The sequence below is a fragment of the Mobula birostris genome, chromosome 5 (assembly GCF_030028105.1).
Source record: "Mobula birostris isolate sMobBir1 chromosome 5, sMobBir1.hap1, whole genome shotgun sequence".
Lineage (NCBI taxonomy): Eukaryota > Metazoa > Chordata > Chondrichthyes > Myliobatiformes > Myliobatidae > Mobula > Mobula birostris.
Window position 1 is genome coordinate 173946095 of NC_092374.1, and position 26245 is coordinate 173972339.

Genomic DNA, 26245 nt, shown 5'->3' on the forward strand with positions numbered 1-26245 from the left:
CCTGATAGAGGCATACAAGATGATGAAGAGCATCGATTGCATGGATAGTCAGAGGCTTTTTCCCAGGGCTGAAATGGCGGGCACAAGAGGGCACAGTTTTAAGGTGCTTGGAAGTAGGTACAGAGGAGATGTCAGGGGCAAGTGTGTTTTTTTTAAACGCAGAGAATCGTGAGTGCGTGGAATGGGCTGTCAGCAATTGTGATGAAGGCAGGTACGACACTGTCTTTTAAGAGACTCCTGGATAGGTACATGGAGCTTAGAAAAATAGAGGGCTATGGCTAACCCTACGTAATTTCTGAAGTAAGAACATGTTCCGCCAGCATTGCGGGCCAAAGGGCCTATATTGTGCTGTAGTTTTTCGATGTAGTAGTGGCCAAACCCCAGTACAATGCTTCGACAGGCAGGCTAAACCAGTTGAGGGTAGCTGGTGGGTCTGATTCAATCAGAATGGTTTTCGACAGAAGCGCACAACAGTAATGCAAATACTTGCTCTCCGTAGGATCATCGAGGAAGTCAAGAAGAACAACCTACCAGCCATGCTTACTTACATCAATTTTCGCAAAGCTTTTGACTCCATTCACCGAGGTAAAATGCTGAAGATCCTGAAAGCTTACGGAGTGCCAGACCATTTACTGCGAGCAATAGAGTCCAGCTATACCAAAGCCATGGCAAAAGTTGTATCACCAGATGGAGAAACAGCAGTGATCGAGCTCCTAGCTGGTCTGCAGCAAGAAGACACTCTGGCGCCCTACATCTTTATAATCATCCTTGATTACGCTCTACGTCAAGCTACCAAAGATCATGACAAGTTTGGTTTTACCATAAAACCAAGACGAACCAATAAGGTCAGACCATTTACGCTCACAGATCTCGATTTTGCAGATGACATAGTCCTGCTCTCTGACCAGATGGAGGAAGCACAGCAGCTACTGACAAAAGTGGAAATTGAGTGCAATAAAGTTCGACTTCACCTAAACGCTAAAAAGACAAGTACATGGCATTTAACTGCGACAAAGGTACTCTCAAGACCATAAAGAATGACACCAGTAAGAAAGTCTTTGACTGCAAGTACCTCAGGTCAAGAATGATGAGTTCGGAGAAGGACATAAAGATATGGAAGGCACTGGCGTGGAGGGCTATGAAAGACATGAAGGAAATCTGGAAGTCGAACCTGACCAGAGGGCTTAAAAAGAGGATTTCATAGCAGTCATAGAGTCCATTCTCACATACGGATGCGAGACGTGGACACTCACCAAGACTATGCGGAAGTCTCTAGATGGTTGCTTTACACGAATGCTCCAGATGGCTCTTGACGTTAGTTGGCAACAGCACATGACGAACGTCGAGTTCTATAACGACCTACCGATGCTCACCACTAAAATTGAGGCGAGAAGACTGCAACTAGCAGGGCACTGTCTACGCCACCCCAAGCTACCTGCCAGCCTAGTCATCATACGGGAGCCCAAGCACGGGAGGATGAACCCAAGACTATAGTCAACACGCTCCTAGAAGACAGCGGCGCGGCTAATGTAGATGAACTGAACAGACTGATGAGGGAAAGGGAGAAGTGGAGAGTCCGTCATCGTGCCCGACGCCAGCCCCCTAGACCTGAGTTGACGTAACAGTAGTGGTGGGTCTGATACCCTGATGTGATAGGGACATTCCTGTCCTAGCATGCTACGTCAGCTCCAGCAGACTAAGCAGAAAAGATCTACAGTGAGACCCAACGGCCAGGAAGACAGTTCTGCGTTGCACCGTGGAGAGCGATGGGTAGGCACAGAACTGTAACCAAAGAAGACCCCAGTTGTGATGACTACTCATACCACTGGACCCAGACTTCTACTTTAACAATGGCTTTTCCACTTTAAAAACTCTCCCACATAGGTTTTTTCCAGCTTCGTACTATTGCCAAAATCAAGTCGTTTCTCTCTTTCAAAGATCTCGAGAAAGTAACCTACGCCCTTATATCCTCCCGCTTGGACTACTCCAACTCCCTGTATACTGGGATTAGTCAGTCGTCCCTGTCCCGCCTGCAACTGGTCCAGAACGCTGCAGCCAGGATCCTGACAGGTGCCCAGAAGAGGGACCATATTACTTCTATCCTGGCCTCTCTCCACTGGCTACCAGTACGGTTTAGAATTGATATTAAGGTTCTCCTGTTTGTTTATAAAGCCCTAAATGGGCTGGCCCCCTCCTATATCGAAGACTTTCTAACCCCTTATTCTACTTCCAGATCCCTCAGGTCGGCGGGGCTCCTGGCTGTCCCGCGATCTAAATTGAAGTTCAGAGGTTCCTTTCATCGTTGAATACAATGGCCAAGCACCAGCAGAAGTGGTGGTGTTCTAATTTGTTCTCTATTTCACTTGAGTACATAATTTTTACTCAGTTGAAGAGTAGTTTGTCTTTTTATACCTTTTGTCTTTTTGTAACTTCGGCTAATTGGGACAGACGCTTAATTCAGCCAAAATATACTGGTCATGATCTGTCCCAATTAACTGGAATCTACTGCATTTAAAAAAATAAAGCTGAACAAGGTGCAGGTTACTAATATCTTGCAAAAGACATGAATTGGAGATCTAATTAAATCAAATGTGAACAAATTATGCAGTATGACCACTGTACAAGCAGAATTACACCATCAAACAGCAATTGAGACATATCGCACATGTTAAAATTTCTTCCACTTGCTGAAATGCCCATATTTACCCACAGGAACAGTCTTGCCACACCACCTCACCAGCTACAACTCCCCACAACTCATATTGGCCACAAAAGCCAAACGCCTTGAAACCAACCCCAGTGGAAGTTTACACTCAATTAAATAGTCCGAGTTGATATGATATAGGAAACATAACAACCAATGTGCACATAGGAACTTCCCGCAACTACAACGATAATCCATAGAAGGACTCTGAAAACATAAACACGAGTAAATCTGCAGATGCTGGAAATCCAAAGCAACACACAAAAATGCCGGAGGACTTCAGCAGTCCTAATGAAGGGACTCAGCCCAAAATATCGACTTTTTAATAGAAGCTGCCTAGCCTACTGAGATCCTCCAGCATTTTGTCCGTGTTGTCTGAAAAACATTTTCCATGTTGACCCGCTGACTACAAGAGAAGTTGGAATCAAAACAGTACTTACAGCCAAGATCACCTTCACGTCTCAGCCTTGACATATTCCGAGACATTGAGCCTGGAAGTCCTTTTGAGGTAGATAATGATGAGGGTTGAGCAGCAGACAATGCCCACGCAAGCCGCGATCCTAACTGCTGTCTCATTGCATCTGCTGTTGCTGTACTTTGATAGGTTTGTCTGAGTGTGATTAAACAAAAAAGCATTAGAAGTTACATTTTCCAATATAACTACATTTAAGAATGTTATTTTCTAGTAATTAATATGCAACTTAAAATACACGAAAATCAAGGCAGCAGAACACTTGCAGCGAGAAACTGATAATGGTAACAGGTTAATTGGTCATATGGGTGTAATTTGGTGGCATGGGCTTGTTCAGCCAGAATGATCTGTTACTGCGCGGCACCTATAAATCAATAAATATTTATGTTGATGCTATTTCAGAGACTGGGAATTGAGTGTGGGAAAAGGAAGGACAGAGAGGAGCAAGGGAGAAAAATAATGAACTGGGAAAGAGGAGGGATGAAGGACAAAATTGGTGGGGGATGGGAGGAGAAAGAAAAGAAAATCAATTAGGGAAAGGCAATTAATATCACCAAGGAAGAGGGGGAAATGCACAGAAATTACATAACAGTAAGTAGCTATTCAACTTTGACAAGCTGTTTACTGGCAGTCTTGATAAAAGATTCTGACCTGAAAGGTTAACTATGCCTTTCCTCTTAGCGATGCTGCCTAACCGCTGAGTTCCTTCAGCAGACTGTTTGACGCTCCAGGCTCCAGCATCTGCAGTCACTCGAGTCACAGAGCGTGGAACAGGCTCGTCAGCCTAACTCATCTGGGCTGACTGTGTTGCTCAGCTGTCAGCTCGTTCCACATTCTCACCATCCTGACTGAACAATGTTCCCCTTAAACATTTCACCTTTCACCCTTAACCCAAGACCTCTCGTTCCAGTCTCACCCAACCCCTCTGAAAAAAGCCTGTTTGTACTTACCCTATATATACCCCTCACAATCTTCTACATCTATCAAATCCCTCCTCATTCTCCTACGCTCCAGGGAATAAAGTCCTAACCTATTCAGCTATTCCCAATTACTTAGGTCCAGATGTAACAACATGCTGATAACTTTTCCCTGTACTCTTTCAATCTTAATTGGTTTCTTTCTTGTCGGCAAGTGACCAGAACTGCACACAAACCTCCAAAGTAGGCCTCACCAACCTCTTTCCCAACTTCAATGTAACATTCCAACTCCTGTACTCAATATGAAGGCTAACATGCCAAATATAAACACAAGAAAAACACACAATGCTGGGGGAACCAAGCAGGTCAGGCAGCATCCATGGAAACGTCGACATTTTGGGCCAAAAGCCTTCTTCATGTCAACACTCTCTTTACAACCCTGTCTACCCATGACACCACTTTCAAGGAATTGTTGATCTGTATTCTCAGATCCCCGTTCTAGCACATTCCTTCATGCTCCAATTTTCACTGAGCAAGTCCTTCCCTGGTTTGACCTCCCAAAGTGCAATATTTCAAACCTGTCTGCATTAAATTCCATCTGCTATTTTTCAGCCCATTTTTCCAGCTGGTCCAGATCCGGCTGCAAGCTTTGATAGCCTTCTGCGCTGTCCCCACGCACAAGTCATGCTGACTGTCTCAAATCAGACCCTGCCTTTCCAAACATTGGTAGATCCTGTCCTTCAGGACCCCCTCCAACCGATGTCAGACTCCCCAGTCTGGCTTCTTTTTGTTATCTTTTTTAAAAATGGCGACGTGCTTGGATACAGCAAGTTCTATGGAGCCAACCAAAGCTGTTATTGTCTTTTTTAAACAATTTTTTTTTTTTTTACAAACACAAGACCCCACTGGACATTAAGAACTTAAAAGTACTGTAGATCTACCCCATCAGCAAGTTGCTCATTGGAAAAGAAACTGAAGGAGCTGGACTGGGTTTGGACCGTGCTGCTGCCTGCGACACAGAAGTGTTGGTGCGCAGAGTTGCTGTGGAGTCCAACAGCCAAGTGATCATCTTAGTCACTTTTCTTGCAATCACAAGTTCCTGTTGGACATTGGTAATGTGGAAAACTGCAAGTCTGATTCACTGTTCTACAAGCAAACAGCGAGGGAGCTGCATGGTCTTGGTCATAGCACAGACAAGGCCTCAAACCGCGGTGTCACCTAATTGCAGCCACCCAGGAGAGAGGCTCTGGAGTCGGTGCACTCCATTGGAGTGCTGGAGGTGGTGTGGTGCGGAGCCCATGCTGGAGTAGGTGCTGCTCTCCGGTGTTTGCTCACCACAAGAAAAGATATGTTGTGTTCGACTGAAGACTGCTGCAACACTCATGGACTGAGCTATTTCGATTGGCTGTATTCATGGGTATCCATGTATAGCTGACTGACAATTAAACTTGAACTTGAACATGAGCCACTCTCCAGACCTCCAGAGCCTCATCTGTGGCCAGACATGAAGCAAACATCCCTGTATGGGCCTCTGCAATTTCTTCTCCAGCTTCCCACAAGGTCTGAGAATGCAATGGGTCAGAATCTGTTATTTATCCACTTTAATGCATTTTAAGGCCTTCAGTACCTCCCCCCTGTTAATTCACATGTTCTCCAAGGCAACAGCACTTATTTCCCCCATTTCTTTAGCCTCGATGGTTTCCTCCACAGTAAAATCTGCTCTCTTTTGCTCTACTTATTTATAATTATATATAATCCTACTTCATAACCACTTTAAAACTAATGGAATTAGTCACTGAACCCAAAGTGCCCACAGCTACTTCCACCACTTGCCCCACTTCATTAGCCAGGAGGTCCAGTGATGTACCCCTCCCTCCAGTAGTTCCTTCTTTATATTGATTTCAAAGACACTGAACTGAAACCTGCAGATACAGTGCCTATAAAGTAGTATTCATCCCCCACTTTGGTAGGTTTCACGTTTTAATGTTGAATCACAGTGGACTAATTTAGCCTTTTTGACACTGATCAACAGAAAAGAATCATTATTGTCAAAGTGAAAACAAATTCTTATAAATTGGTCTAAATTTATTGTAAATATTAAACACAAAATAATTGATTGCATAATTACTCACCCCCTTCAAGTCAGTATTTAATAGATTCACCTTTGGCACCAATTACAGCCTTGAGTGTGTGGACATGGCAATTTTTCCCTATTCTTCTTTACAAAACTGCTCAAGCTCTGTCAGATTACATGGATATCGCAAGTGAACAACCTTTTTCAAGTCCAGCTACAAATTCTCAATTGGATTGAGGATTGAACTCTGACTTGGCCACTCTAGGACATTAACTTTGTGGTTTTTAACCCATTCCTGTGTAGCCCTGACTTTATGCTTGGGGTCATTGTCTTGCTGGAAAACAAATCTCCCAAGTCACAGTTCTCTTGCAGACTGCATCAGGTTTTCCTCCAGGATTTCCCTGTATCTTGCTGCATTCATTTTACCCTCTACCTACACAAGTCTTCCAGTGCCTGCTATAGTGAAGCATGCCCACAGCATGATGTAAGCACCACCATGCTTCATGATAGAGATGGTGTGTTTTTGATGATGTGCAGTGTTTGGCTTACGCCAAACATAGCATTTAGTTTGATGGCCAAAAAGCTCAATTTTGGTTTCATCAGACCATAGAACCTTCTTCCAGCAGACTTCAGTCTCCCACATGCCTTCTGACAAACTCTAGCTGAGATTTCATGTGAGGTTTTTTAATAGTCGCTTTCTCTTTGCCATTCTCCCATAAAGCTTCAACTGGTGAAGCACTCGGGCAAAACAGTTGTTGCATGTACAGTCTCTCTCATCTCAGTCACTGAAGCTTGTAGCTTCTCCAGAGCTGTCATAGGTCTCTTGGTGGCCTCCCTCACAAGACCCTTCTTGCGTGGTCACTCAGTTTTTGAGGGCGACCTGCTCTAGCCAGATTTACACCTGTGCCATATTCTTTCTTGATGATTGACTTAACTATACTCCAGGTGATATTCAGCGACTTGGATATTTTCTTGAATTCATCTTCTGACGTGTGCTTTTCAATAACCTTTTCATGGAGTTGCCTGATGTGTTCTTTTGACAGGATGGTGTGGTTTTTGCCAGGGATACTGACTCACCAACAGCTGGACCTTCGAGATATATTTTTACTACAATCAATTGAAACACCTTGACTGCACACAAGTGATCTCCATTTAACTAATTATGTGACTTCTAAAACCAACTGGCTGCACCTGTAAAACAATAAAACATGAAAACTTCTGAAGGGGGTGAATACTTTTTATAGGCACTGTATCCAACTAAGAACTTATACTGTGGGAATGACAGTGAAATACAACAACCACAGTCACATAAGTGGTAAAAACAAGACCAGCATTGTGGGGTCATGAGTGGCTGGGACAACTACAACTTGACTGAACATCCATCCACTATTTGAATGTCACATCCTCTGCAACAGAGTCAACTGAAAGCGAATTAAGGTACTGGATTATGTCACAGCAATGTTCAAGGATGGCAATGGAAAACTCAAAACATATCAAGGGTAAAATAGTGTTTAAAAATGCCACACCCAAGTTTTGCAAAACCCGTCCAGTTCCTTGTACTATCCACGCTAGTGAGCTAAATCGCATGCAGGCGGAAGGATTTTTTTCCAAAGCTGAGTGGAGCCCCATAGGCAAAGCCAGCGGTCCCAGCAGCAAAGAATGGGTCTGCCAGGATCTGAGAAGACTGAGTTCACCATCTACTCAGTACTCAATACCCTCTGCCAGGACAGAGAATATCCTCACAAACCTTTCTGAAGGGCAACAATTCAGCAAAGTGGACTTAGCTGAGGCCTACCTACAGATGGAACTGAAAGAAGAGTCGAAAGTGTTTCTCACCACAAACACTCACAAAGGGCTTCATTGCTATAATAGGCTTATTTTTGGAGTAGCGTCTGCACCTGACTCTGGTAGAAGAAAGCCATGGAACTGGTGCTGCAAGGCTGCCCAGGCACTGAGTGTTACCTCAATGACCTCATTGTTACTGGTAAGGATGACAAAAATCTCAAAACATTATGAAAAAGATTAAAAGATTATGGGCTCAGAGCACAATGCAACAAATGTGAATTCTTTGAAACAAGTATTACTTATTATGGTCACACCATTGATGCCTGAGGATTACTCAAGTGTGCAGAGAAAATTCAAACCATGGTGGATGGCCCAATGCCAAAGGATGTGTCACAGTTGCAGTCCTTTTTAGAATTTGTCAATTACTACAACAGGTTCCTGGCAAACCTGGCTACTGTACCCCACCCCTTGAACTCATTACTACAGATCAGAAAGAAATGGCAAGGGGCAAAGCAGTGTGAGGCGGCTTTCAAAAAGGTAAAGGAAATGGTGACATCAGACACTGTACTCATATATTATGATCCATATCGTCCAGTGAAGCTTCCCTGTTATGATGGTATAGGTAACCATATAACAATTACAGCACCGAAACAGGCCATCTCGGCCCTTCTGGTCCGTGCCGAACTCTTACTCTCTCCTAGTCCCACCGACCTGCACTCAGCCCATAACCCTCCATTCCTTTCCTGTCCATATATCTATCCAATTTAACCTTAAACAACAACATCGTACCTGCCTCAACCACTCCTGCTGGAAGTTCATTCCACACAGCTACCATTCTGAGTAAAGAAGTTCCCCCTCATGTAACCCTTAAACTTTTGTCCTTTAACTCTCAACTCATGTCCTCTTGTTTGAATCTTCCCCACTCTCAATGGAAAAAGCCTATCCACGTCAACTCTATCAATCCCCCTCATAATTTTAAAACACCTCTATCAAGTCCCCCCTCAACCTTCTACGCTCCAAAGAATAAAGACCTAACTTGTTCAACCTTTCTCTGTAACTTAGGAGATGAAACCCAGGCAACATTTTAGTAAACCTCCTCTGTACTCTCTCAATTTTATTGACATCTTTCCTATAATTCGGTGACCAGAACTGTACACAATACTCCAAATTTGGCCTTGTCAATGCCTTATACAATTTCAACATTACATCCCAACTCCTATACTCAATGCTCTGATTAATAAAGGCCAGCATACCAAAAGCTTTCTTCACCACTCTATCCACATGAGATTCCACCTTTAGGGAACTATACACCATTATTCCTAGATCCTTCTGTCCTACAGCATTCTTCAATGCCCTACCATTTACTATGTATGTCCTATTTTGATTAGTCCTACCAAAACGTAGCACCTCACATTTTTCAGCATTAAACTCCATCTGCCATCTTTCAGCCCACTCTTCTAACTGTCCTAAATCTTTCTGCAAGCTTTGAAAACCTACCTCATCATCTACAACACCTCCTATCTTAGTATCACCTGCATACTTACTAATCCAATTTACCACCCCATCATCCAGATGATTATATGTACATGACAAACAACATTGGACCCAGTACAGATCCCTGAGGCACACTGCCACACACCGTCCTCCAATCTGACACACAGTTATCCACCACTACTCTCTGTCGTTTCCCATCTAGCCACTGCTGAATCCATTTTACTACTTCCATATTAATGCCTAACGATTGAACCTTCCTAACTAACTTTCCGTGTGGAACCTTGTCAAAGGCCTTACTGAAGTCCATATAGACAACATCCACCGCTTTACCCTCATCAACTTTCTTAGTAACCTCATCAAAAAATTCAGTAAGATTTGTCAAACATGACCTTCCACGCACAAAACCATGTTGACTGTTCCTAATCAGACCTTGTCTATCCAGATAATTATATATACCATCTCTAAGAATACTTTCCATCAATTTACCCACCACTGACGTCAAACTCACAGGCCGATAATTGCCAGGTTTACTCTTAGAACCCTTTTTAAACAATGGAACCACATGAGCGATATGCCAATCCTCCGGCACCATCCCCGTTTCTAATGACATTTGAAATATTTCTGTCAAAGCCCCTGTTATTTCTACACTAACTTCCCTCAAAGTCCTAGGGAATATCTTGTCCGGACCCAGAGACATATCCACTTTTATATTCCTTAAAAGCTCTAGTACTTCCTCTTCTTTAATTGTCATACTTTCCATAACTACCCTTCTTGTTTCCTTTACCTTACACAATTCAATATCCTTCTCCTTAGTGAATACCGAAGAAAAGAAATTGTTCAAAATCTCCCCCATCTCTTTTGGTTCCGCACATAGCCGTCCACTCTGATTCTCCAAGGGACCAATTTTATCCCTCACTATCCTTTTGCCACTAACATAACTGTAGAAACCCTGTGGATTTATTTTCACCTTACTTGTCAAAGCAGCCTCGTATTTTCTTTTAGCTTTTCTAATTTCTTTCTTAAGATTCTTTTTACATTCTTTATATTCCTCGAGTACCCCAAGCTGCCTATTTTTATTGAAGATCCCTCTCTTTTTCCAAACCAAGTTTCCAATATCTCTTGAAAATCATCGCTCTCTCAAACTTTTAACCTTTCCTTTCAACCTAACAGGAACATAAAGATTCTGAACCCTCAAAATTTCAACCTTAGATGACTTCCATTTCTCTGTTACATCCTTCCCATAAAACAAATTGTCCCAATCCACTCCTTCTAAATCCTTTCGCATCTCCTCTAAGTTAGCCTTTCTCCAATCAAAAAGCTCAATCCTAGGTCCAGTCCTATCCTTCCATAATTACACTGAAACTAATGGCATTGTGATCACTGGACCCGAAGTGCTCCCCAACGCATACCTCCGTCACCTGCCCCATCTCATTCCTGAACAGGAGATCCAACACTGCTCCTTCTTGAGTTGATACCTCTATGTATCGTTCCAAACAACTATCTTGCACACGTTCGACAAACTCCAAACCATCCAGCCCTTTTACAGAATGGGCTTTCCATTCTATGTTTAGAAAATTAAAATCTCCCACAATCACAACCTTGTGCTTACTACAAATATCTGCTATCTCCTTACAAATTTGCTCCTCCAGTTCTTGGTCCCCATTAGGTGGATGTCATGTTATGAGTGATAGAAGTGAATGCCCCACAGCCTTTGCATGACGTACCCTTACCGCCAGAGAAAAATTATACACAGATTGATAGAGAGGCCTTGAAACTAGTTTTGAGGCGTAAAACATTTCAACTAGTAGTTGTATGGGAGAGAATTTACCTCAGCAGTAATCCCTAATCTCCACTTTCAATTCACAGAAGGGAATTCAGAGATGGGCTCTATTTCTTGGAGGACACAATCACGAGATTGATTTCAAGAGAATGATCTAATCATGGAAATGCTGATGGATTATCCTGGTTTACCCTTGGAAAAGGAACTACCGGAAAAATTTATTTTAAAAAAAGGACACTCCTCTTGACATAGTCTCCCTATTGCAAATCAGAAGTCTTCTTATTATGGCAAAGACGATCAAGGGAAACCAGAAAAACACCCACACTGTCTCAGGACTGCAATGCCACTCAATATGGCTCGACGTGCACCAGCAACTCAAGTTCCCCCACAGGGGTTGCTTTATGTGGAGATTGAGAATTGATGTACCATCCAAGCTGAGAGCTAGGGTGTTGGAAGAGCTATATGGTGATCATCTAGTCGTGGTTAAAATGAAGGTGTTAGCTCTAAGTTTTGCCTAGTGGATGGGCCAGCAGACTGAGCAGCTTGCCATGTAGTGTTTGGGTTGCCAATACAACTAGAAGATACCAAGGGCATCACCCCTCCATCCCTAGCAATGGCCTGTCTTACCCTGACAGAGCATTCATGTAGACTTTGCTGGACCATTCATGGGCACAAATTACTTGGTAGTTGTGAATGCAGCTAAGTGTTCCCAATATTATCTTCTACAGCCTAGCAAACTGCTGGTGTATTAAGAAGCCTCATCACAGAACTGGTGTTCCAGAACACTTAGTCAGTGACAATAGACCACAGTTTGGTGCGGAACAGTTTCAAATCATTCCTAAAAATGAATGGAATAAGACATATTATCTTTGCACTGCACCACCCAGCTACAAATAGCTCGGCGGAAAGGCCTGTCCGGAGCCTGAAGAACGCTCTGCGAGCAATGTCAGCAGAACACACTACATGGACACTGAATCAGAAGCTCATCAATTTCATCCTTACATATCACAATGCAGCACAGTCCACTACCAACAAGTCGTCATCTATGCTGTCCCTGAGTCATCCTTTGTGTTCACGTTTAGATCCCTTCAAATCCAATCTCAAAAGGAGTATGCAGGACAAACAGCTGAGACCATTTGAAGGCTCCTCAAACAAGGAGGTTCGATGTTTCACTCTTGGACAAGCAGTCCTGGCGAGGGACTACAGAGGTGTTCAAAGGTGAGTACTTTGTTAGATTAAGGACAGAAGTGGACCACTCTCCTCCACAGTCAAAAATTGTGTCTGACGCCATCTGGAGATGATACGTCGATCAGTAGAGATAATTGTTAGAGAAGAATGGTGGCTACAGCTGTCAGAACCGCTTCCTGCAGTCCCAGAGTCAACTTCTACAACCACACGGAGGAGGCCCCAGAACCCGAGAAAGTTTCACAGTCACAAGTCTCACCTGCCAAGCAGTTATCCCATTATCCCACAAGGGAAAGGCGACTAAATATTTTGGCCTGAATGAGACAACTTATTTTTTTACTATGCAGTGGATGTCTATAAAGTAGTTGTACTATACAGTATGTATAAGTATATACATAAAGGGCTGGGTGTGCCCGCACCCACGCCACCTCCTGCCCCGCCACTCCCCCTGTGCCACCTATCCCACATCCGTCCTGCAGCACTCCATCCTTTGCTCCCGCCAGATTTACAAACACAGCACTATGCAAAAGTCTTAAGCACCCTAGCTATATATATGTGCCTAAGACTTCAGCACAGTACTGTATATATGTATACAAGTTGAAATGCATTCTATATCGAGTTAAAAGTTTATCGCTAAGCAGGGAGGAGTGTTGTGTATTTAATATTTCAGTAATATTCGAGTAATATTGTAAATATATATAAAAGTACGTAAATGGCCTACATCACTACGCTGCCACATCATACTAACGTGCCTCACTTAAAGCAAAAACAAAGTTCGACTCCCCATTTTTTCCTTTTAATTAGTTTTTATGTTTTGTAGTTACAAAACATAACAAAAGACTGATTCATCTGGAGAGCTAAGTTTTTGACTGGCCTGAACACAGAAGTCAAATGGCTTCATCCAGAAGCATTCGGTTTTTGCCTCTCGGTTTTTTCTTTGGACTACCTTATTTCCTATTTTTCTATTTTCTATTTACGATTTATAATTTAAAATTTGAACTATTTTAATATCTTTAATATTTGTAATCCAGGGAGTGTCAAGTGCAGAATCAAATATCGCTGTGATGATTGCACGTTCTAGTAGCAATTGTTTGGCGACAACAAAGTATAAAGTATTCATTCTATGGTAGCTTAGAATAAATTACTATGAGTTTACTTTCAAGTTAGAGACAAGAAGACTACTTACCCTGGTAATAATGACTGAGGGGTTGGTGTTGGCCCATTTAAGCCATAAATGCTAAGGCTGCCAACTCCACTACTTCCCATGCTGCCAACACTTTGAGAGGAAGCAGCCCTGTCAGAATAAGTCAGGGGAAGAGACTGTGGTCTGGAGTAGTAGTAAGGAGTAGAATGAGCATCTCTTGGTAATGCTTGCGCAAATAATGCTGCATAATTAGCGACCTGGAAAAGCACGATAACAGAACTTTAGACAATGAAGTTAGAATATTACAAAAGAAAATGCCAAATTCAAATTCAATGAACAAGGGTTACCACACAAAACACTCCTTGAAATCCTATACAAAGGTGTTTTATGGACAGATACTTAGATCTTAAGTCGTAGATCCCAATAGCAGAACAGGAATGACACAAATTGATAACAAAAAGCTACTGAACAGTTTGCATTGTCCTTCAAGTTATTACATTAAAATTATATCACGTTTGCACTGACTGCTATGCTGCCGGACTACGTCACTGAGAGTGACCAGGGTTCAATCTCACCGGTTTGTAAGGAGTTTGTACATTCTCCCTGTGACAGCATGACTTTCCTCCAGATGATCCAGTTTCACTCACATTCCAAAGTACTGATTAGTTAGGTGAATTGGTCACATGGGTATAAATGGACTCATTGGGGCAGATTTGGTTACCATTCTGTATTTCTAAATCTAGAAAAACATCAAACATCCAAACTTATGTTGCTTCAAAGCAGAAGTTATATCGATAAGAATGACATAGGTGGTGGTCATTAAGCCCAGCAATTTTAACTGTTTCCTAGTAGGGAAAACATGCCAGTCCAATTCTCTTCCTCTTGTTCTTTCTCCAAACCTCAACAAACTATTGTCTCAACTACTTTTCCAATTCTCATTTTAAAGTGGTTGACTAATAGCAAGATCGATAATTCAACTGCACTCTGCATTAAACAATGTTGCTTCAAGTTTAAATCTGTTCCCTGACTCCTGGACCCACTCAATATTGGGATATGTCTTTATTTAACTTTTCTAATCCAGTCACGACCGTATAATGGAGCAACACACAAACTGGAGGAAGCCTGTGATCAGGCAGCATCCAAGGCGAGAAATGGCAGCACCCTTCAGTTGTACTGCTTCCTTCAATATCAATCATCCATTTTCCTCTATAGACTGCCTGATCCACTTGAGTTCCTCAGCTTTTTGTCTGTTGCTGCAGATCCCTGCATTTGCAGTCTCTTTCGTCTCCATGATTTTGTACTGCTCCATCAAATCTCCTTTCAACCCTTTTCGTTCATGAACACCAGCTTCTCCAATGTAATTTTAACACTGAAATAAAAACTAAAACAAAAAACAAATTGCTGGAAGAAGAGGCTAGGCAGAATTTGGGGAAGGAAATGGACAGCCGACATCTCAGGTTGAGATTCCTGTGCTCCCATCTTAACACTGACATCCCTCATTCCTGGAACCATTCAATAAGCCTTTTCTACACTCTCTCAAGGGGCCTCACATTGAGCCTAAGGATGATAAATATGAGCATGGCAATCACAACTGGTGTATGGTATCCAGTTCTATACGGTTTCAACATAACGTCCCTTTTGCCTTCTACACCTCCAATTACAATACTGGCATTCCGATTGATTTATGAACTACTTTCTCAACATGCCCTGCCGCTTACAAATATTTTTGGACATATGCATTCAAGTGCCGCTGTTTTTGTACATCCTTTACATCTTTGCCACTCAATCTATAACGTCCCTCCTTTCTACCAGAGTATCACTTCACAAACAAAAAGTTGGCAAACTGGAGATATGTCACAAAACTGAATGATAACGTAGAAAATAACTTAATTATCCCGGGCATCTCTTAAATATTGAAGAGCAAAACTCAGCGAAAAAAAAAGGCATAACTTCTTGCCCCTAGTCCAGACCTGTTGTCCTGAACTTTTACAAGCATAACCTCCCAATTCCTCAAGTAACCTGGACCTACCACAGGTTCAATCCCACACTGATATTCAGAATCATGATAGCTTCTTCCTCTGCCTTTCTTAAGACATAAGAATCTGGAAGGATCAGCTGCAAAGAAAACACTTGATCCAAGTTATGATCTCAATCTTCAATGTATGAAGCTACCAGAGAATTTTTCCCTTAAGGTCATGTGTCAAATTCTGTTCCAAGCAGAATGTGTTCCAGTTTCTCAGTACTTCTGAACATACGTACAAATGCAAACTCATATCAGAGTGGATTTTAAATCAGTAATACCCCCTGGCCCACAGTCCTTTGTACCTGATTGGTACATTGTAGATGATTACCAAATATTACTTAATTCTACATTATAACTAAATATGAGCATGGAAAACTGTACTGAAGGCACTTGACTTTCTTTTTAATGGAGTCCCAAGTAGCTCAATAGGTTTTTATGTGAGAGACATAAAAGACTCCAGATGCTGGAATCCGGTCAAAGCAAACCCTTCTGGGTCAAGTAGCATCTGTAGAGGGTGGGTAGAAAGGAGTTGACGTTTTGGATGGAAACCAAGTCAAGTTTTGGGTCAAAACATAATGCAGAGTTTTGACCCAAAATGTCAACAAGTGCTTCACCCCTTCCCCAATACATGCTGCTTGGCCCATTGAGTTAATCCAGCAGACTGTTTGTTAGTCAAGTTTTCACAGGAATCTTTATCACCTTGCTTCATGTCATTCTTTTTCCTTTCTCCCTCACATCATTGTCTAGTTCCTGTTACTTTCATCAACAGAGGGGAGAGGACTCTGGATTTGATGTACGCTAACGTTAAAGATGCATACAGCTCCTCTCCCCTCCCCCCCACTGGGAAGGTCAGATCACAACCTGGTGCATCTCAAACCCTGCTACGTGCCTCTGGTGAAGAGTAAACCTGCAACCTCGAAGACAGTGAGAAAATGGTCAGAGGAGGCTTATGAGGCGCTCCAGGGTTGTTTGTTTTGAGGTGACAACCTGGCAGGCACTGTGTGACCCACATGGAGAGGATATTGATGGGCTCACAGACTGCATCACAGATTACATCAACTTCTGTGTGGGCTGTAATGTTCCAACAAGAACTGTCCTTTGTTATTCAAATAACAAGCCATGGGTTACAAAGGACATTAAGGACATCCTGAATGCTAAAAAGAGGGTGTTTAGAGATGGAAATAGGGAGGAGCTGAGGGCAATACAGAGGGACCTGAAAGCCAGGATCAGGGAGGCTAAAGACAGGTACAGGAGGAAGCTTGAGTGGAAACCCCAGCAGAACAACATGAGAAAGGTCTGGAGGGGGATGAGGACCATCACTGGGTTCCGGCAAACTAGCAACAGAGGAGCTGAAGGCAGTGTGGACAGGGCCAACGAACTTAACCTGTTCTTTAACAGATTTGACATTGTGGCCCCTGCCCATCCCCCACGTGAGCCATCTGTTGTCAGCCCCCAACCAACACATATTCTACTCTCCCCTCCTACCCCTCCTCACAGTCCCCCACCCTGCTCTCATGACTATACCCCTTCCCCACACAAAACTACCACGGTGGGCTTCACAGCTGAACAAGTGAGAAGACAGCTGAAACATCTCAACTCAAGCAAGGCTGCAGGATGGGATGGTGTCAGTACCAGGGTGCTCAAAGCCTGTGCCCCTCAGCTATGTGGAGTACTTCACCATGTGTTCAACCTGAGCCTGAGGCTCCGGAGGGTTCCTGTACTGTGGAAAACATCCTGCCTCGTTCCTGTGCCGAAGACGCCGCGCCCCAGCGGCCTCAACGACTACAGACCGGTGGCATTGACCTCCCACATCATGAAGACCCTGGAGAGATTTGTTATGGAGCTGCTCCAGCCTATGGTCAGGCCACACTTAGATCCCCTCCAGTTCGCCTACCAGCCCCGATTAGGAGTTGAGGATGCCATCGTCTACCTGCTGAACCGTGTCTACGCCCACCTGGACAAGCCAGCGAGCACTGTGAGGGTCATGTTTTTTGACTTCTCCAGTGCGTTCAACACCATCCGCCCTGCTCTGCTGGGGGAGAAGCTGACAGCGATGCAGGTGGATGCTTCCCTGGTGTCATGGATTCTTGATTACCTGACTGGCAGACCACAATACGTGTGCTTGCAACACTGTTTGTGTCTGACAGAGTGATCAGCAGCACTGGGGCTCCACTTGTCTCCCTTTCTCTTCACTACTTACACCTCAGACTTCAACTACTGCACAGTGTCTTGTCATCTTCAGAAGTTTTCTGATGACTCTGCCATAGTTGGATGCATCAGCAAGGGAGATGAGGCTGAGTACAGGGCTACGGTAGGAAACTTTGTCACATGGTGTGAGCAGAATTATCTGCAGCTTAATGTGAAAAAGACTAAGGAGCTGGTGGTAGACCTGAGGAGAACTAAGGTACCGGTGACCCCTGTTTCCATCCAGGGGGTCAGTGTGGACATGGTGGAGGATTACAAATACCTGGGGATACGAATTGACAATAAACTGGACTGGTCAAAGAACACTGAAGCTGTCTACAAGAAGGGTCAGAGCCGTCTCTATTTCCTGACGAAACTGAGGTCCTTTAACATCTGCTGGACGGTGCCGAGGATGTTCTACGAGTCTGTGGTGGCCAGTGCTATCATGTTTGCTGTTGTGTGCTGGGGCAGCAGGCTGAGGGTGGCAGACACCAACAGAATCAACAAACTCATTCGTAAGGCCAGTGATGTTGTGGGGATGGAACTAGACTCTCTGACGGTGGTGTCTGAAAAGAGAATACTGTCCAAATTGCATGCCATCTTGGACAACGTCTCCCATCCACTACATAATGTACTGGTTGGGCACAGGAGTACATTCAGCCAGAGACTCATTCCACCGAGATGCAACACAGAGCGTCATAGGAAGTCATTCCTGCCTGTGGCCATCAAACTTTACAACTCCTCCCTTGGAGGGTCAGACACCCTGAGCCAATAGGCTGGTCCTGGACTCATTTCATAATTTACTGGCATAATTTACATATTACTATTTAACTATTTATGGTTTTATTACTATTCATTATTAATGGTGCAACTGTAACGAAAACCAACTTCCCTCGGGATAAATAAAGTATGACTATGACTACTTCACGTGGGCACAAGCTCCTTATTTCAGTTACTCCCAGATAAAAGTTAACCTTAAAAAAAGTATGAAATTATAGGAAACAGTGTTCCATGTATTGGTGCTAGGATTACTGTTGCTCATCTCTTGGAAAAATAATGTGGGCGTCTAAATTAGAAGCGTAAATTTGATACTTGTGTATTACAACACAAAGGCATACACCATAAACCTTCAAAAGTAGCAAGAGATTGACAAGTAAGAATATTTCAGAATGTGTACCCACCAGCAACAAAACAGGCACCCAATGAGATTGAAGAAGAGAACAACCATTAAGAGTACTAACGCAAGCAAATAAAACTGTAAAATTCAGAGCTCTGATTCATTGCAATAAGGATGGAATTGAAAAGCAAAGAAGCTCTATTAAGCATCTAAAGAAAACAGATGAATCAAGACTGGAACATTGAGTAGTCACAGTTTTAACATTATTGAAAGACAAAAGTAGTACCTTGGGAGAAACATGAAAAACACATTAGTATTGGAACCAAACAACAGGAATTCTGCAGATGCTGGAAATTCAAGCAACACACATCAAAGTTGCTGGTGAACGCAGCAGGCCAAGCAGCATCTCTAGGAAGAGGTACAGTCGACGTTTCAGGCCGAGACCCTTCGTCAGGACTAACTGAAGGAAGAGTGAGTAAGGGATTTGAAAGTTGGAGGGGGAGGGGCAGATCCAAAATGTTTATGCCATCAGGTTGAGGGCCCCAAACAGTCCTTCCAGGTGAGGCAACACTTCACCTGTGAGTCGACTGGGGTGATATACTGCGTCCGGTGCTCCCGATGTGGCCTTTTATATATTGGCGAGACCCGACGCAGACTGGGAGACCGCTTTGCTGAACACTACACTCTGTCCGCCAGAGAAAGCAGGATCTCCCAGTGGCCACACATTTTAATTCCACATCCCATTCCCATTCTGACATGTCAATCCACGGCCTCCTCTACTGTAAAGATGAAGCCACACTCAGGTTGGAGGAACAACACCTTATATTCCGTCTGGGTCGCCTTCAACCTGATGGCATGAACATCGACTTCTCTAACTTCCGCTAAGGCCCCACCTCCCCCTCGTACCCCATCTGTTATTTATTTTTATACACACATTCTTTCTCTCACTCTCCTTTTTCTCCCTCTGTCCCTCTGAATATACCTCTTGCCCATCCTCTGGGTCCCCCCCCCCTTGTCTTTCTTCCCGGACCTCCTGTCCCATGATCCTCTATTATCCCCTTTTGCCTATCACCTGTCCAGCTCTTGGCTCCATCCCTCCCCCTCCTGTCTTCTCCTATCATTTTGGATCTCCCCCTCCCCCTCCCACTTTCAAATCCTTTACTCACTCTTCCTTCAGTTAGTCCTGACGAAGGGTCTCGGCCTGAAACGTCGACTGCACCTCTTCTAGAGATGCTGCCTGGCCTGCTGCGTTCACCAGCAACTTTGATGTGTGTTGTTAGTATTGGAACCTATCAGTTAAGATTAAACAAACAAGAACCATTTCTTAATACCTTGCTCAGGGGTTTACGTGGATCCTCACTGAGGCTGAGCAGGAGGTAGAGTACAGCCCATCTGTTTTTTATTATACCCTAGACATGGAGGAAAACACATTCATTACATCAAATCGTATTTTCATCTTGGAATAATGCATTACAAAGCAGAAGTGCTGTAAAAGGCAGAAAAAAGCAAATGCTTTTAATGAACATTCACCATTATCACAATTCACTCACCCAAGGTATCAATAGCTCTTCACACATTGAACAGCATGGAGGAGATAGGAGGAAGAAAGAAACACAAGCAGCTTGGGTTTGAGTATTGGGCTAGTAAGGTAGAGTATAGCAGGGAGGAGGAAAATAGGTAGTAATCAAACCTATTGTAGTTCACAAACATGAGGGTAAACACTATTCATTCATAAGGAGGGTAGGAGAGAATTGCATTTCACTTTAGTACAATAGTAAACTCCAATGCCTGGTCTTTGAATAATTTACCCATTCATATAACAGTAAAAGAAACTTCAAAATTATATTACCTAGAGACAAAAGTTAACCATGGCGCCAATGCAAGAAGATTAAGGACATGATAATGGATCTCTGATAGGTTTGCTTTGATGAGTTTACTCCAAACAAATCAAGAGAGAGAAAAAAATTTAAATTGAAATACAGCAGAAGAGAGTGGGATTGGGGAATATTAGCACTGTCACAAGACTAGACATCTGGCACTACATATTCATTTCCCTTGCGGTTTCAAGATGCTCTTGCATGGCAGATATTTTCAAATCTTTTTTCTCTTGAGGATTTGAAAGGGAGTGCTATTTCAGCAGGTATGTTCACAAATTTTAAGAAAACACAATAACTTATGTACTAAATGCTCACTAGTTCCTATGCAGATTAACGGATAAGTACTTTTCTTGTTGTTTTAGATAATGAAAAGCATCCAGGTCACTTTCCCATTCTGTGACGCATTGCAGTGTCTGAAACAGCTCAACTCTAAGCTCCTTTAGCTAAAACTATAGATGTGGCAACAAGATGCTAATTGCTTCTGGAACATGCTGCCTAAGGTGGTGGAGGCACATACACTCGCAACACTTACAGCAGCTATACCATCATTTGAATCACCAAGACAAAGGGGGTTACAGACCAAATGACGGTAAATGGGACCAGTATACCTAAGTACAATGGTTGACATGGACAAGGTGGACCAAAGGGCCTGTTTACCACATCATGACCACGCCGAGCACTTTAATCCCGCTTTCCTCCGCATGGTCTGTTTCACTCTGAACCATGACTCTCTGATCCTAGCTCCTTCACATTACAGCTGAAACACATCAACTGTCCTGCCATGTCCATCCTTAAATATTTACTTAATTTTAAATGTTTATTTTGTAACCTCACAAAGACCACACTCAGTTTCTCTTGCTATGCTTTCCTTTTAAATCAAGTCCTTCAGTCATCTGGCACCGCCGCGAAGGATGGTCGAAGCTTTCAATTATGTCTGTTTTACAGGAAGAAACCTGGTGATTATTTACCTTCAAAAATTCTGAACTTCTTCAGTTTAATATCTTAATATACTTATCCCAGCCAATATTTTCACTCTTTCTTCTGAACAACTGCTTGAACATTGTCACCGAACTTTTGTTAAAACAGCTGCAAAGTATTCAATCAGAAACCATATCTGCCTCTTGTCTCCCTTGTCACTTCTATTAGGCCTACTCTCTCTTTTGTTATCCTCTTGCTCATTTATGTACTTAAAATAACTTTTTTTATTTTACCTACCAATATATTTTTCATGACCCCACTCTGTTTTCCCTTATAACTTCACCCATTTTTTCCATGTTCTTCTTGGCTTGCTGTAACATTGAGTCCTAAGCATCTAACATAAACTTCCCCTTTTCATCTTATTCGATACTCTGTGGACCTTCTCATACAGTTATTCTGGACTTGGCAGCCTTACCCTTTTTATTTTTGAGAACATGCTTATGCTGTGCGCTTTTAATCTCCTGCTTCAGTGACTTTTGTTACTCCACAAATGATTTACCATTACATTACAGGTTCCACTCCATTTTGCTGAATTATTGCTGAACCCAATAAAACTGTGCTTGTTTGTACTTTTTATTCCTATTTTATCTTTGTTCAAACAGAGAAGGTTGAGGGAGCAGTCCCAAGACAGGAGAAGCTGATGGTACTTCATAGAATTACATCCTTCAATTACTCAAAGCAGCAACGAACTGCTTATAATTCAGTGAACTTAAGCAGCAGGATCCACCTAGCAAAGGCCTGGTATGGAAACACCAATGTCTTTAAACAGAAAGTCCTACAAAAGGTAGTGAATTTGGCCCAGTAACTCATGACTAACGCCCTCCCAGCCATTGAGCACATCTACATGAAACACTGTTGTAGGAAAGCAGCATCCTTCATGCGAGATCCTCACCACCCAGACCGTGCTGACATCAGGTGGAAGGTACAACGGGCTCAGGACTCGCACCACCAGGTTCAAGAACAATTACTACCCCTCAACCATCAGGCTCTTGAAGCAGGCAGTTATAACCTGAACTTATCAGGAAGAGACAGTAGAGACATACAGAACAAAATATCTCCAACGTGAGTAACAACAGGGGAAACTGATACCAAGACAAATCTGAAGGTTGTTTATCTGAATGCGTAAAGAATTTGAAAGTAAGGTAGGTTAGTTCATGGTAAAACCAGCAATGACTCAGTGGGCACTTTTTTAGGTATACCTCCTCATTCATGAAAATATCCAACCAATCATCTGGCAGCAACTCAATGCATAAAAGTACACAGACATGGTCAAGAGGTTCAGTTGTTGTTCAGACCAGACATGAGAAAAGGGAAGAAATCTGATCTAAGTGACTTTGACTGTGGAAAGATTGTTGGTGCCAGAAAAGGTGGCTTGAGTATGTTAGAAACTGCTGATCTCCTGGGATGAGTTGATATGTAACATGGGGCCAAAAATGATGAATACAGGACTGTAGGTGTTATATTTGAATGCACGCAGTATATGGATTAAGGTAGATGATCTGATAGCACAGTTGGCAGGTATGGTGTTGTGGGAAACACTAAGTTGTGGCTGAAAGAAGATCATATTTGGAAACTTAATATCCAAGGATACACCTTGTATCAAAAGGACAGACAGGTAGGCAGAGGGAGTGGGATAACTCCGTTGGTTAAAAATGACATTAAATTCTTTGGAAGAGGTGATGTTGTATTGGAAGATGTAGAATCCTTGGGGGCAGAGTTAAGAAACTGCAAGAGTAAGAAGACCATGTTGGAGAGTTACATACAGGCCCCTACATGGTAGCCAGGATGTGGGATATAAACTACAACGCGAGATAGAAAGGGCACATAATAAGGGCAATGTTATGATAGTAATAGGAGATTTCAATATGCAGGTAGATTGGGAAAATTAGGTTGGTGCTGGATCCCAAGACAGGGAATCTGTAGAATGCCTACGACATCGCTTCTTAGGAGCTTGTGGCTGAGTGCACTCAGACAAGTCTGGATTGGGCGTTGTGACATGATCAAGATTTGATTCAGGAGTTTAAGGTAATGATCATAATATGATAGAATTCAACATCCAGTTTGAGAGGGAGAAGATAGTCAGATGTAAGGGGAATTAGAGACATGAGAAAGGAGTTGGCTGAGATTGGAAGGGGACACCAGTAGGAATGATAGCAGAACAGCAATGGCTATGCAATCTATGAGCAATTCAGAAAGGACAGGATAGATACATCCCAAAGATAAAGAAGTATTCTGAAAGGAAGATGACAAGCCATGACTGACAAGGGAAGTCAAAGACAGCATAAAAGCAAGACAGGGCATATAATATAGCAAAAATAATGGGAAGTTAGATGATTGGAGAGCTTTTAAAAACCAACAGAAGGCAACTAAAACAATCACAAGGAAAGAAAAGATGAAATATGAGGGTAAACTAGCCATTAATATGAAAGGATACCAGAAGTCTTTTTTCCCCCAGATACAGTGTGGAAGAGGCAAGAATGGATATTAGATTGCTGGAAAATGATGCAGGAGGATTAGTATTGGGGGACAAAAAAATGGCAGGCAAACTTAAGTGTTCTGTATCGGTCTTTACTGTGGAAGACATTAGTAGTATGCCAGAAATTCAGATGTTAAGGGACAGAAATGAATGTAGTTGCTTTTACTAAGGGGAAAGTGCTTGATTGGGAAGACGAGAGGCCTGAAGATAGATAAGTCACCTGGATCAGAAGGACCACACCCCAGGGTTCTGAAAGAGGTAGCTGAACAGATTGTGGGTGCATTGGGAATGAATTTTCAAAAATCACGATTCTGGAATGGTTCTGAAGGAACGGAAAATTGTAAATGTCACCCCACACTCTAAGAAGGGAGGAAGGTGGAATAAAGGAATTTGTAAGCCAGTTAGCTTGACTGGACCAGAATATAGGAGCAAGGATGTGATGCTGAGACTTTATAAGGCATTGTTCAGACGGCACTTGGAGGACTGTGAGCAGTTGTGGGCCCCTTATCTACATAAAAACGTGATGGCATTGGAGAGAGTCTAGAAGTTGTTCACGAGAAAGATTCTGGGAATGAAAGGTTAATGCATGAGGAGTTTTTGATGGCTCTGGGCCTGTACACACTGGAGTTTAGAAGAATGGGGCAGGAAGGTATCTCATTGAAATCTATCAACTATTGAAAGGCTTAGATAGAGTCGATGTGGAGAAGATGTTTTGTATAGTGGGTGAGTCTAGGACCAGAGGGCACAGCACCTAAAAAGAGGGAAGCTCATATAGAAAAAAAGATGAGGAATTTCTTTAGCCAGAAAGTGATGAATCTGTGGAATTTATTGCCACAGCCAGCTGTGGAGGTGAAGTCATTGAGTATATTTAAAGCAGAGTGTCAAAGTTTACGTGGAGAAGGCAAGAGAATGGAATTGAAAGGAATAATAAATCAACCATGATGGTATGGTGGAGCAGACTTGATGGGCCGAATGGCACAGTTCTGCTCCTATGGCTTATGGTCTTATCCTTATACCTGTGTTAACAGTTCGTGAAGAGATGTTATCACTGATCCACACTATGGTCTCCAAGTAAGGAACTTGTTGAATGCCAAGCTGTAATTGATAACTTGACGTATGGTTTTCTGTTGTCTAAGTGCTCCAGAGCGGACAGCCAGTGAAATTGTGTCCATGCTCAGGCAGGGGTTAACTCCAGCCATGACCAACGTCTTGAAGCACTTTATTACTGTGAATGTGCATTTACCCGTCGATATTCTTTAAGGCAGCTCACCCTGTTCTTCTGGAACACTGGAATGGTTACTGCCATTTTGAAGCATAAGGGAATCTCTGATTGCAGCAGTGAGAGGTTGAAGTTGTCCCTCAACACTTCAGCCAGCTGGTCTGCACTGGCTTTCGTTACCCAGGCATGTACATCGTTGTGGCCTCATGCCCTGAAAGGGCTCATCTTCTCAAAGAATGTTTGAACATTAGCCTTCAAGACAGAGAAAACTGTGTTGTCAGATGCTGTGAAGATTTTCACAAGTGTAGTGTTATTCTCATCACCGATTGCAGTTTAGAGTCATACCCAGGACTGATTATTATTATTTTGGAATAATACCAGAAGAGATGAAAAAAAAAATCAATATTTATCACTCTTCCTAAGAAAGCTGGAGCAATAGAATGTGAATTACACAGGATGATAAATTCAAAATAAGTCATATCACCAAGATACTTCTAAGAATTTTGATGTAAGATACAAGCTAAAATAGGCAAAGAACAATGTGGTTTGTGAAAGACAAAGGTACAAGAAACACAATATTGATGTTAAGGATACTATCAGAACGAGTTATTCAAGTGCAAAAAGATTTGTTTGTTTGTTTTATCGACTACACAAAAGCATTTGATAAAGTGAAGCACAATAAGTTATTTGAAATATTACAGAAAACTCTAGATCTAGATTCAAAAGACCTCCGCATAATCAGAAATCTGTACTGGGAACAAACTGCCGCTGTAAGAATAGATGGAGAAGTGAGTCAGTTTACGAAAATCAAGAGTG

General features: G+C 42.7%; 1 protein-coding gene across 1 annotated transcript in view; it reads right to left on the reverse strand.

Moving 5' to 3' along the window:
- Positions 1-26245, reverse strand: part of tubgcp3 (tubulin gamma complex component 3) — a 133578-nt gene that overhangs the window by 98320 nt on the left and 9013 nt on the right. Inside the window, exons 4-6 of the mRNA XM_072258910.1 lie at positions 20211-20288; positions 13598-13812; positions 3145-3314 (exon numbers count right to left, since the gene is read on the reverse strand). Of these exons, the coding sequence (XP_072115011.1) occupies positions 3145-3314; positions 13598-13812; positions 20211-20288 (463 nt within the window). The remainder of the gene's footprint in view (positions 1-3144; positions 3315-13597; positions 13813-20210; positions 20289-26245) is intronic.